The following is a 14,339-nucleotide window of genomic DNA, read 5'->3' as shown; positions in this document are numbered from 1 at the left end:
CAAAAGAAACTAAACGTTAGAGGTGGGAAAAACCTTAAAACTGTCAAAAACATTGGCTATTCTATGCCATGGCTACTTGGATCAAGAGGTTACTCTAGGAAACAAACACCTAGCTTGGTGTGTATGATTGGTCACTGCAAGTATAACAGCTCTGGAATTGTGGAGTACTGAAGAGTAAGAAAGTCACCTGGTGCTGTGCCTAAAAACAGACAACAGGTAACATATGGCACTGAGTGCTTTGAACAAGAAGTACAAGCGGTTCCTCTCGCAGCTACAAATTAAGTTTTCAAAGCAACAACAAAATCTGTTATTCAATGCAATTAGCAAATTGATCAGGAGTGGGGTAATTAGGGTTTTTTGCAGGGGTGGGGGGAGAATCAACTTACGTGTATGGTGACAGAGGTCCTAACAGGACTTTGGAAACATCCTGCTGTCCAAGGGTCATGAGCAGCAGAACAAGGCTTTGGCTTGTTGAATCCACACAGCCTCCCTGCAAACGCAAACAATTTAATAATTAAGCTTGGTACTTAACCAGAAAATATGGGTAGAAAGGGGAAGAGGGAGGGAAACCACAGAACACCTACAATCTTGCATTTCAAGGGTCAATCTTCAATAAACCCAACTGCACAAAAGATGTTTGAAATCAGTTTTGGAAAACCATTTGTATGCATTTGCTGCCAGAAACTCAACAGCATGGCAAAAGGTTTATGCCAAACAGCTTCCAGTTGCAGAGATTTTCACCACACCATCTCAAATCCCTAAGCGGGAAGGCTGGAGATGTTGCAACAACCATGTGGCAATCATGCAATCAGCTTGCCTTCCCCTTTCCCCCTGGAACCTGACATAAGGCAGCGTTTGAAGTGGCAACCATGTGGCCATCTCCATGTAAGAAGTGGCCCCTTCTTCCTCACAGGAAGGATGTCAAGCTCCAGTAAGAGCCTTAATAGTCTCTCTCTCATACTGCAGAAGCAAAGAAGAGCTTCTCCGAAGAAATTCTAGCAAAAGAAATAAATGCATGTCAAACTACCTACATTACATAGTTTATTCCAGTGCACCTACTGTAGTAGTTTTTTGGGTCCCAGAAATAGAGCACATATCATACAGAGTCACAAAGACCTTTCTATTTCTTCATTAGAAATGAGTTTGCAGCACAAGACCCAAATCATAGCAGAAGTTTCATGAACTAGGTAGACGTGTACGTGAGAGATGCATATATCACAGAGAGTGTGCAAGTTTTTTGAACTCCACCAGAGCAGACCCATCAATTCAATCAGGGGTCAGATAATTTGACTAGCTGCCTGTCTTGCAGCTCTTTTACCTCTTCCTCCACTTAAAGATCTGTTTATTTCTGTTCTCTATGGACTTGCTGACATAAATGCACTCTTTAAAAATACACACACGTATTTGTTTCCATCACTGATTTTACTACTTTGAGCTGTCTGACAGAAGAGGAGAGCTTCATGCTATGCACACATCTTTCAGCACTTGAAGCTCCTCTTACATTTCCCTGTTCAACCACTGGGGGTGGGGGGAGAGGGTACATCTTTCCAATTCAGAATCTGACTGCTGGCTAACATTTGCAAAACAGAACTAAAGCGCCTTTAGAAGAGATGAGGATGCGGATGAGATTATAATGAGATATTATAGCAAACAGCAAGAGACAGTACCCCCTTTAAAAGATACGAAAGTAGAAATACATAGCATGATGGGAAGGAACTGATTATGTCAGCTGATGTGTGAATACATATGGGGCCTCAATGCTGGAAAGATTTTTAGACACATGGAAGAAGGAGAATTACTGTTAACTGTGGGTTGTATTCAGAGTCGCATTAAGCAGATGGTTACATTGTGCAAGGATTTCTCCTTGTGCAATGGAACAATCCTCCCTCCTCTCACACACCACCTCAATCTGTTTTGTGGTTTCCCAGTTCTCCAGAACAGATGTGTGGATAGTGCAGAACCTGTACGGGAGGAGGGATCCTGTTACACTAGCACTAACCCTTGTACTAGTACTACTTTTTAGTTGAATACCACCCAATGAAATTACATTCCTAGAGTGGCATAAAAGATTGGAGTCAGAGCAGAATTGCTAATATTTCTAACTTTCCCATTTGATTAGTACTATTCAGTGCTAGTAACTAGTAAAACCGTTACTAACTATAATCACTCTCTTGAAATTTTATGTGTGTATATGTATACATACACCACTCCTAAAATTGATACTCAGGTCTACAAGACTTTTGGTGGGGAGTGGGATAGGTCATAGTAAAATAAATACATTTTTCCTATTACAACTTGGTTCCAGTGGGAGGCCTCTCACTGAACCACTATGAAGTGGCATACCACAAGCAAGCATTTGCCACACCAGAGGCAGGGCAAAAGGAGTCAACTGCACAATCCCATGCATGACTACTAAGAGGTAAGGCCCATCTAATTCAAATGGACTTACTCTCAGGTAAGAAAAAATAGACACTGCAACCCAAGTTAACAAAAACAGGTAGTTCAAGTAAACAAGCTGTATCATATGCTAAAAGACAGATGCCTTTCTGCGACACCAACTACTCTGACCTGTGACATGTATTTTCTTGACCTCAAATGCAATCAGGCACAGAATACAAAGAATGTGACCCTGGTTTTCCAACTCCATCCTGAGCCTTACAGCCCATTAGGCCAACATGGATAAGGCCTGTCTGCTTCACTGGCTTTCATTAGGAAGCAATATAGCCAGCGGAGTATCCAATCACTTGACCTGACCTCTAATGGATCAGCAACCCATTTAGTGGTGGCCGTACCATCAGCAAGCACAAAATGATGTTCCGGCCCACAACCTTCCCTGATGATCTCCTAATCAAGCAGGCGAAGCTTTCAAAACTACAGACTGGCTCCAACTGCTTATTAAAGAAAAAAAAGTTGTATTTCTGAAAAAGATCATTTGCTACATTAGCGGAAAATACATTATACATAGCAGAGCTTCACTTTCACCATCTATAGAAGGAATACAACATGGGTAGCATGAAAAAAGAAGAATGAAACCTCCCAAATGTAAAAAGAATGGGTGGAGATCCAAGGATGAGGCACTGTCACAATTCTCTGTGGTGTAGTGGTTAAGGTGTTGGACTATGCCCTGGGAGACCAGGGTTCGGATCCCCACACAGCCATGAAGCTCACTGGGTGACCTTGGGCCAGTCACTGCCTCTCAGCCTCATGAAAACCCTATTCATAGGGTCGCTGTAAGTTGGAATCGACTTGAAGGCAGTCCATTTACGTTTTTAAAAAAGAAAACACACTGCTTACTCTGTGAATTTCTTCGAGTAGTAACTTTGCACAGTTTGTACCAAGGTCTTCAGGGAGTACAGTCACGCCCTGTCCTTGGGGGTTAGAGGCCAGCTCAGCACTAAGAAAAGTACTATTCGTAGTCTCTGCCACAAGAGTAAGACCAAATCCCGGAGACCTGGAAGAAACCGGGGTGGGGAGAGAAGTGAAGGAGAATTGAAAGGCACAGTTTAAACTTTAAACTGTATGATGAAGGTTGCTGTCAATGAGAAAGCTTTTTTTGACATACACTTACCTAAACAACACCTCTACTACCTATAAAAATTAACATTTGGATACAAAATAGTCAGCAACAAATATTTATTCCCATCCCCATCCAACTGGACCTGGTGATCTTTCTTGGACCTGGGAACATAGGGAAGTGTCTTACACCACATTATGCTAATCTAGCCTAGTACTGTCTGCTCTGGTTGGCAGTGGCATTTAAGGGTCTCCGCCAGAGATCTTTCCTAGCGCCGGCTACCCGATTCTTTTAATTGGAAATGCCAAGGATCAAACCAGGAACTTCAGCATTCAAAGTATGTGCTGTGCCACTAAGCTACACCCAAACAATAGGTACATAAGATGATGCCTTATGAACAAAGAGTTAAACTCTTTGTTCCCTTTATCTGCCTACCCTGACTGCTAGTGGCTCTCCCGAGATTTGCCCAGCCCTACCTTGAGATGCCAGGGCTTGAACTTGGGACTTTCTGCATGCAAAGCATGTGTTCTGCTACCACTGCGCTACGTCCCTACCCATGGTCCATCTTCTCCACATTTGTGTTGCAGACTTGAAGCATATGGCATGACTCAACAAGAAAGCAATTTTGTAAATCTCTTAGGAGTTTTTTTTACAATCAAGCAGTATACAAATTTTGTTAAATAAAAAGAAAATGCTCTTGACTGGCCCTACAACTGGCTCTGCATATATATTTTACACATACTTCACAGAAGTCTCACTCTCTTGGAAAAAGTGCAAATTAATGTAATATAAGGACATTCATGTGTTCAGGACTGAACTAAAAAAAAAGCAACGTAATGACTAATACGGGGTAGCAAATGTTATATTCTTTTAGGCAAATCAAGAGGGAGCCAAAGGGTATTTGTCACTTGACAGTAAGCTGAGACCAGGAAGGGAAAGCAGGCAGTTTTCAACTGAGACTACTGCAGGATCCTGAGAAGCCAGAGAACGGGACTGAGCTTGGAACTCGAATGGAACTCCTACTTTAGGAGAGGAAGGGCCACCTGGAGAATCCTGAGAGACCGTACTAATCTTTGTGATTAGCTTGGTAACAGGGCAATATAGGACCTGAAGGGCAAATCATTACAATCCTGTAAAATGAGATGTGTAGATGGGCTGAGGGGGAAGACAGGTAGGACTGGACAGGCTGTATTTTAAGAACTTCCCAAGCCCATCAAATGGCAATGAAATGAACTCTCTCTCAAGCAATCTGCCTGCATACTACTACAGGGCAGGTGGCGACGTAAGAATCCTTCTTATAAGATTGATAAAGTCTTACAGCAGGATCTACAGGATTCAGGAGGCGTTTCCTTCCTTGCATAAGTTTATTTTGACCGGAAGGCATGGAAGGTCAGGTGGATCAGGTGTGGCTCAAACGGAATTCAGGTAGTGCAAGCCAGGAGGTCCATGGTTCAAATCTCATTTCAGCCACGAACTCGGCAGTTTGGCCTATGACAAGCCACTGTTCTGAGCCTCACTAATCCCTCATCTATAATACATGGATCTTCTTGGTGATCACTCGTGACCGAGTAAGATTGTCTTCCAAAATATAGTCTTTAACAATGGATCCGTCTGCATCTGTATCCACCGCCGATGTACCAGGCCATGACTATGATTTCACAGTCCTGCCCCCATCGCCATTTGCCAATCGCCATGGGATTTTTGTTATGGAAGACTCCTGTGAGTGAATTTGTTTTACGTGGGGAGATGGGTACACCACAAACAACACACAATCTTGACAGAAAAAGGCTTTGATCCAATGGCATGGGTACCATGACGATTGGAAGTCCTTTATCTGCTGCAGCCTTCATCCGCCTTCACAGCCGTTGTAATGTACACATTGTTATCCTCCGCCTGTTCTGCTGTTGAGGACTTTCTTGGATCGTTCTTTGTCTGGTTCCTCTCCCTTGACCTTACCGCCATGAGTGACCCTGCTGGGAGTACATGACTCCCGACGGCATCGCTCACAGGGTTCATTGGAACATGCAAGCCCACTCACCACTACAAGGTGACAATCCAGCGAGGGATAATGATACTGATGTATCTTACAGAACTGTTATAAAAGTTACTGAGATAATGCATGCTTTGAAAACTTGAAATTGTGCTAAAGAAATGCTGTGGAATTATTATTGCTAGATGGGTTTCTAGTCACTTCACTCTGAATCCCCTTCAAGTGAGCATTATATTAGCAAGCAACAATAAATAGCTTGTTAAAATATGAAAACTTACTTCCCAGAGCTTGTCCCCTTCATATGATCTGTATAAATGTAAATATCTGGTAGGAATTTATTCAGGATGCTCCTTGCAGAATCCACAATTCGATTTGCTATCTGTGGGGACACTCTGACAGAATAGCTGGTTTATGAAATTAAGGAATTTCTGATAAAAATGCTTTAAAACAAGAAGCGGGTCAGCAGCAGAAGAGGACTTTAATATATTTTGAGTGTGTGTGAGCATGCATGTCCACGCACACACGTGAGTTTTGCTGTCAGCGGTTTGCAAGTGTTGCTTGCTTTTTGGGGTCCAAAGGTTCAGCTGAATGTGTCTGGGGCAGGATAATAGACCTGCAGAAAGTTGCAGTGGCATTGTTATTGAGCCCCTCACACTTCTCCCTGAAAGCTTCAACCACAGTAGTCAAGGTAACAATACCCAGCTCAACATGGAAAAAACTAGAGACAACTTCCTACATCAGTGAAGATAGGTATCATGTGCTTGCCTTGCAGAAAGTATCTTACCCACAAATACAGCTGGACTTGATTATGTAGCAATCTCAACTCTGCAATCTGACTTTAGAGTTTAAAAAAATCCTACATATGAAAGGATTAGGAGAGCGGCAAGAGTAGAAAGACGAGTGCCCTGTTTTTGCTTCTTGTCAATCTAACTGAATGTTGAGGTGAGCCTGAAGTTCAAGTACTGCTTTTTCAGGAGACTAACACCTGACTGTTGTTGACTGCAGAATGGTTAAGTTTAAGCATGGGAGATAAAAATGGAAGAATGAAGAACAGGCAAGAGTTTGATTCATAATACTGTTAAAAGAATGCTAAGTGTACTCCAACTTAATGCACTCTTTGCAGCCCAGCCCACTTCTGGGACTGGACTGTGTATTTTGCTTTGTCTGGTTTCCCTGTTTTTACTGGCAAGGCAAATACTTTAATCCATGTATAAAATTGTGCAGAACAGCCAACAAAGATTTAAGACTTCCCATCTGACATGCACTTTTAGGCTTCACTTGAGAAAGACACACACACACACACACACACACATACACACACACACATACACACACACACACACACACACAGAGAGAGAGAGAGAGAGAGAGAGAGAGAGAGAGAGAGAGAGACAGAGACAGAGACAGAGATAAAATAAGAAAGGGGCATGGGAGAGAAAAGGCCAGGTATCTAGCCTACATTTTTTTTAATAACAAAAATGGAGGTTGGGAAAGAGCTGGGAGTTTGCCATTTATGTCACCACCCAAAGGCAAACCATTATAGAATAAAAACCAGGTTTAGACTGCAATGCTAACTTACTAACTTCTAAATAGACATGATCAGGCCCTATTCATCACCACTCACCTCTGCCAATTACCAATCACCTTTGGCAAATAAAATTCCACCATAGCAGATTCTTATTTTTCCCTTTTAGACCACAAATGTTTAAAATAGATATGCATGGACAGGGGCCCCACTAAAGATGGAGTGTAGGCTAGTAACTTTGTGGCTTTATTCCCAAGGTCAGTGAAAACCACATTGCACATTCATTTGAATAGGATATAGTTATGCACTAGTTGTAAAAGCAAACCTCTGTGACATTTTGCTGAAGACTTCATATTGCTGTACCACAGCTCAGCCATCAGCATTCTTGCATTCACATCATTCATGCGTACAACATAACATATTACCAAGAGCGTAATCTTATGCATGTCTACGCACAAGTGAACCACACTGAGTTAATGGGGCTTACTCTCAGTTAAGTGGGTTTAGGATTGCAGCCTAACTCTCACAGCTAATGTAAAAGAAAAGGGGTGCATAGATTTCAGTTTAGAAACACTTAAAGGATACGCCATGCCTCTGATACGCTTAATTTTGCCAGGGTCAATGTACTGAACAGGCTTTAATGCTTTCTTGATGGGACAGCTGAATACCACTTCACCACCTCCTTTTGGGGGCATACCCCTCTTGACAATCTGGAAACGATAAATGAGAAGTTATAAGACAGTCTCTATTTTCTGTCTAAACATTTAAAGTCTTATAAATTCTATTAAGGTAAATTCCATTAAGATAATGCAGCTGCCATAATGGAGAAGAAAGGCCATCCAAAGCAATGTTTGCTTGGAATTAAAAGACTGACTAGTATTGTTTGTTTTATTATAAGATTACAAGTGTGTTTTATTCTGTACAGAACATGTTACACTGATCCTGTTCACTGTGCTACCAATGCAAGGGCTGTTCCCATGTTACCAAACGTGCATACCATACTTGAGTTTGGTAGTATGAAGGTGCCCTAGCTTTCCCAACAACTACCCAACAGGATGAAAAATGCACATAGCCATTTCTGGCCTACAAAATACCCGTGTTCCTCTGTATGCAAAAATGTGAATGTAGGAATCCACACTTAGAGCCCATTCATCACCAATTAAGCAAATTACTTTAGCGGTGGCAATACAAGAGGCTAACCTAAGATCTGTTACCTCATAAAATAAGCAGACAATATAGATACATTATTCAGCCAATACAAAGCAAGTGCTTGGAACAATTAATCCTACAAGCACTCAGCTGGACCTCTCTTACAGGTTAGAATTAAGGAGGTGGATCGGAGAAAAAGAGGAGATTGCCAGGGTTTTCCTAAGAAGATTTCTGGATCTGGAACAGGAAAGGGAAGACTTCACAAAAGACAGACATCTAGCTCTACCCTCTTTCCAGTTCCAACACTCATAGCACAGTCCTATACATTACTCAGAAGTAAATCCCACTGAGTTTAATCGGATTTATTCCCAGGGAAGTCATACAGACTGTAGCTTCAATGCCCTCACTCTTTCCCTACCATTCACTTACTCTGAGGAAAAAATGCATTAGCTAAACCAGGGATAGGGAACTTGTGGCCATCCTGACACTCCCATCACCCCCAGCCAGTATGGCCAGTGGTTGTGGATGATCAGTGCTGAAGCCCAACAACATCTGGAGGGCCACAGGTTCCCCATCCCTATTCTAAACTGTTTGGTTAATAACTACTGAATGACCTCCATTCCAGCTTCATGACTACGACAGCTCCTCCATGAATGTGTCAATTCATCATTTAGCCATCTATTAGCCTTTACAACATCCAATAACATGTATTGACTTCATAAGTCACCTTGATGTGTAGACAAGGTAAAGCCATAAAACAAGTCACCCCCGCCCCAAAAGAGGGGAGGGCATAAAAACCCAGTAAATATTCCCCTTTTCTTCTTCAACTACCACAGGCTGAATGCAACAGGTTAATTGAGTGTTGTTTTAAATCAGACATATTTTGTTTTATTGATCCTTCCTTTTATTTGTCTGTGTTGGAGAAAGGGTGGCACACTTGAGCTGAGAATAAACGAGATTACATGGAAACAGTGATTTAAGTTCTTACCTTCAATTCTAATTCCTTGCCATCAATTCCAAATCTTTTCAATAAAGGCAGAGCTATTGCCTTAAGACAATCCACCTGAAAGACATTCAGTGAGACAGCCTCTTTACTAAAAGACAACACAAACAATATTTGTGCACCAACAAATTAAAAGTTCATTCTGAAGAGGTTTTAATGCATAATTCGTCATGAGGTAAAGGAAACACAAGATCTAAAAGGAGCAGAGGAACAGCAGTACAAGGTGCACCAGCTAATGTTGATGGCATGAATTAACTACTGATTATGCAAATACAAGAGAGAAGGAAAAAAACAAGATGGGGAGATAGTAGGAAAGGTAAGGGGGGAAAGGGATGCTAATTGGTCAGTTTTAATTTCTTGCAGACTGTCTATAGAACAGATAGGGGGAACCTGGGAGTTAGTTATCTGTATGGTTGGTAAGAATGCATGAATGTGAGGTTCAGATGTGGAGAATTACTAAGGAAACATCTGGGAGAGGTTACTGTGTTGGGTGGGAGGGAAAGGGTGAAGCTTTGATCCCAGTCATTTCATTACTAACAATTAATTACTCCACTGTTTTGTGGAGTTTATTTTTGTATGTGATTTTTGTCCATAAGGTTTTTATGTTTAAGATAATGTTTTGTTTTCCTGTTAATTATGCTGCTGTAAATGTGCATTTTATATTTGACTTTCATCTGTAATGTTTTATTTTGATATTATGTAATGCTCTGTTGGTGCTTTAATTTAGGCTATAAACCGCTGTGAGGTTTTTTTTAAAAAAAGTATAAAGCTGTGTAGAAATGATTTAATTAATTAATTAATTAAAGCCTGTGCCCTTCCAGATGTTTTTGGACTTCACCTTGCACCTGCCCTAGCCGGCATGGTCAATGGTCAGGGATGATGGCAGATGTAATCCAGCAACATCTTGGCAGCCACAGGTTCTCCCACCCCTGCTGCTATATGCAGGCATAGAAAGGCAAACAAATATATCAGATGATACTTTACATGATACCACAGCCTATTGCTCCTAGAGAAACATTTCCATGAAAAGAGTATGTTATTATCCCAACACATCCCTATCCCTGAGCATTGTTTGTGCAGCCGTCCAAAGGTCTACTGCTCTCTGAACAGATGCCACCCTTTCCTGCTTGCTGCTTATATGCCTGGAACTGCCTCCCAGAATGCCTCTCTGAGACCATATCCCTTCAAAACCCTCCTCAGAACTCACCTTTCTAAGGAAGGGCTTTGGAACAACCTCCTAGTCTCAATTTCCAACAGTAACTAGTCCTAAATACATGTAAGTGAAATAATCACTCTTCTCTTGCCTCCATCTCCTTCCCTTGTGTCTGTTTTTAGCTTGCAAGCCCTGTGAGGAAAGAACCTGACCTTTCATTCTTTAAGAAGCATTAGGAACACAGATGGTGCCAAACCAATAAATATGTAAATAAAATAGTGAATCAAGTCTACTTTGATGAAAAATAAAACGGACTGCCTTCAAGTCGATTCCAACTTATGGCGACCCTATGAATAGGGTTTTCATGGTAAGCTGTATTCAGAGGGGGTTTACCATTGCCTCCCTCTGAGGCTGAGAGGCAGTGACTGGCCCAAGGTCACCCAGCGAGCTTCATGGCTGTGTGGGGATTCAAACCCCTTTGATAATGCCGTATTTTGAAATCCTTTTCTCTATATGTTAACAATGGTGATAAAAATAAGTACCGATAATAATATACAGTACGGCCCCACTCATGGCGGGTTACATTCCAGACTCCCGCCTAAAAGCAAAACCCACCAAAAAGTGGAACTCTGTCAATAAAATGGCACCTGATGCAAAAAAAACACCATAAAAGTGGAACAAGCGCTGTATGAGTGGGGCCTTACTCTAATTGAAAGCCGCCATATTAGCGGAACGCCGAAAAGCAGGCCGCCAAAAAGGGGTCCCTACTGTACTACATATTTTGAAAAAAGTCTGTTCATTTGGACATCTCTTAAGATACTGTAACCAAATTTTGCATGATGGTTCCCAAGGTCACGGAGCAGGGTTTTGTGTGTTGGGTACAAATGAACATCATTTTGAACCAATATCGAACCTTTCAAACCTGCACTGATTTTAACAAATTTTTGCAGTTTCCTGAGATCAAGAAGCAGGTTTTCATCTGTGTTCGGATACAGTTGGATGTCATCACAATGGCAGACTGAACCTTTCAAAACTGCACTAATTATAACCACTGGTTTAAAAACTGCACTGATTTGGGGGTTTCTCAGAATTCCTGTGTAATGCCAGGTCAAGGTTGCTAATGATGCTTTAATGCCCTGTTACTCATTATATGCATTCCACCCTAACTAGAATCCAATGATCAGGCAATACAAAATTGGCACTAAGAAAGGCTGAATTCTGTAACCTCCAAAAGTTATACAGAAATTAAGTTCTCTTGTTTTGCATAACTTATAGTAGTTTTGCTAGTCATTGGGGGGGAGGGAATGAAGAAGACCGATGTCCTGTCCCCAAACACAAGAAATCATGTTCAACCACCTCTCTCGTTGCCGAGGTTTTAGCAAGGATTAGCTTCATACTACTTTGTAGCTATTAGGACTAGAAACTTGCTTTTTAAGAAAAAAGGAACAAAGAGGCAAGATTCTAAAGAAGCAGAGTTCAGTGCCCACTACCACCTTCTGTGCTATTTTGTGTGTTCTCGTGTAAGTGCAACATACATAAAGCCCTCCTTATTGAGTTCATGTCTCAATTAAGAGTTCAGCTCACGGTCTGAGAGCAATTTTCACCCTGCAGAAACAAGAGCCCTTTTTAATTTAGTTTAAAAAGGCTGTAGTTTATTCTAGTCATCAGCCCTACCCAGTCTACTAGACAGCAGAATCCCTTTCTTCAGACATGCTTATCACAGTTTTTATAAAGATAACCCTAACCTATTGGCTAAGAGTAACACTGGCTCTTGCAGAAAAACAGCTATTGGGAAACAGAAGTGAAAAAAAGAATCAGCAGGCAAACACTTCAGTTTTCAGGTTTCTAAAAAGATTGTACAAGCAACTGTTGAAGCAAACACAGAGGGCTTATTTTTAATTGCTTCCCAACTATGTGCTTGGTTTCATGCTGGCATGCAGTTGACTGCCATTTCAGTTGCAACAGACCTTGGAATTTGTGTACCAAACCTGGCCAGGTCTGGGTTTAAAAAAAAAAAATCAACAAAAGTTCCCAGCAGGTCAGGATAATCTAATCAAAGCTTGCCCTTTATTTGCTTGAGAATGCTAGTAAGCTCTTAGACGCTGTTGCCACCTGCTTTGAAAAAAGGGGCTCGACTCACCACTTCCCCAATACACACTGGCCAACACGCTAATACAGATGTGCCTCTGGTCCACAAACCAAACACATCAAGATGAGGGGGAGCTTTCCCTTGGAGTATCCTTTTTTCCAGATGTGCTCTGTGCCTTGATTCTACCAATTATAAGCTACCTAAGTAGAGTGCCAGATCCTCAGGCTGGGGAGGCACTTGCTGACAGTACTTCTTGGGGCTACTTGAAATATCATTCAAGCAACACTTTACTATCAATCCTACTGTAAAAGCGTGTCAGTTTGAATTCTTGGGCCCACACACAGCATTTCAACTGAAACTAAAGAGAGGGGCTATAGCTCAGTGGCAGACCACAAGCATTGCATGCAGAAGATCCCAGGTTCAATCTCTAGCATCTCCAGGTACAGATAGGAATATACCGTCTGAAATCCTATAGAGGCACTGCCAGTCAGTAGACATATGGGCTTGATGAACTAATAGCCTGACTCAGTATAAGGCACCTTACTATATACCTAAGTGCCTTCCTACTAAAAAACCAGATACAATAACAAAAGGGGGGGTGTTAAGAGAGTGTCCGATGTGAGCAAAAACCAACTTGAAAAATCTCCAGCCTACACTTGTGCCATACTGGTCTAGCAAAGGCAGATCAGTTTTTGCATAACTCATCTAGCTCATCTGAGCCAAGAGGCTTAGTTCACCTCCATCCATGGAAAAGGAGAAAGATGCGATCAAACAATCTAGAGCAGAACTGCTTTTGTTTCTGTTTACTCTTCTCCCTCGGTTCTGTTCTGTCTTTTCCAACTCCTGGCAAAATCAAAAGCCAAATGCAAAGCATATCAACCTGAACATATTGAAATATAAGAGGGGAACAAAGTGCAGATGTAGTCAGATGGCTGGAAGGGTAGAATGCAACTCTTTAGATCCTGGTAGAGCCTAGACTGCATTTGCAGGCCATCTTGTTTCATAAAGTGATGAGTGAACACATTGCAATGCATCACCAACACATTTCCAACAATGAATACACAAGGTCCTATACTCTGCAAGAAAGGTCTTGACAATGAATTGTGGGGTGGGATTTGTGCTTATATTTGCCAAGTTCAACATAGCATCATTAAGGCCTTTGATTCACTAAAAGAGGATAGCCAATGTCCTTAACAAAACAGATTTTTTCTAGTTTTTGAATTCCCTGGTCCTAAAACAGTTTCCATATAATTTCAATATAGTTTTGTGGAAAGGGACAAAGATCAAAATCTGGCCACTTCCTTACAATTAACTTGATGATAACAGATGCTCAGTTTAACACTGCAGAGCACGTGGGATGGCAGAATTTGTCATTTTCTTTACATATCAGTCAAGTGGCTATCAAGTCAGTCACAACAGTTTTGGTCACATAGCATACATGTTTTGATACACGTCACACATGCATGCAAATATACGCACCTATCTCAAATTTACTCTGGATTCATAATCAATAATTCATTTTTCAGTTAAACATTTTCAAATTGGACTTTAGCTGGGGCAACAAATGCAGCCACAGAACATAGTGCCCTTTAACCATGGTACTTCTAATTACAGATTCTTCTTCTTTCTCTGTGCATGTTAAATTACATGGATACATAGAAAGGACCTTCAATTACAGAACCAATGAGAGAGAGATCGCACACATGTATATGTGTGTGTATACAGACAGACATGGAAAAGACATCCCCCCCAACTATCTCCAGGGACCAAATCAAGGGGCATGTGTGGTCCCTCTTCAATGGCTCACCTGCCCTTTTCCCTCTGCCTCCTCCTTGCTTTTGTTGCAGCCATCCCCTCTTCCCACCACCTCACTGCTTCCTGCCTCTCCTTTGCACCATCTCTGTTCCTCATCTGTC

At 41.6% G+C, this 14,339-nt stretch overlaps 1 protein-coding gene across 2 annotated transcripts in view; it reads right to left on the bottom strand.

Moving 5' to 3' along the window:
• The window catches only part of RCL1 (RNA terminal phosphate cyclase like 1), a 36,462-nt gene that overhangs the window by 12,349 nt on the left and 9,774 nt on the right, over window positions 1-14,339 (bottom strand). For both annotated transcript variants that reach the window (XM_061629313.1, XM_061629317.1), the window contains 5 exons: window positions 9,167-9,241; window positions 7,615-7,739; window positions 5,783-5,908; window positions 3,295-3,451; window positions 387-490 (listed from right to left, as the gene is read on the bottom strand). In XM_061629313.1, the coding sequence (XP_061485297.1) occupies window positions 387-490; window positions 3,295-3,451; window positions 5,783-5,908; window positions 7,615-7,739; window positions 9,167-9,241 (587 nt within the window). The remainder of the gene's footprint in view (window positions 1-386; window positions 491-3,294; window positions 3,452-5,782; window positions 5,909-7,614; window positions 7,740-9,166; window positions 9,242-14,339) is intronic.

This window comes from Rhineura floridana, chromosome 1, assembly GCF_030035675.1.
Source record: "Rhineura floridana isolate rRhiFlo1 chromosome 1, rRhiFlo1.hap2, whole genome shotgun sequence".
Lineage (NCBI taxonomy): Eukaryota > Metazoa > Chordata > Lepidosauria > Squamata > Rhineuridae > Rhineura > Rhineura floridana.
Note: the sequence above shows the minus strand (reverse complement) of the source record. Positions and strands in the feature narration are given on the sequence as shown.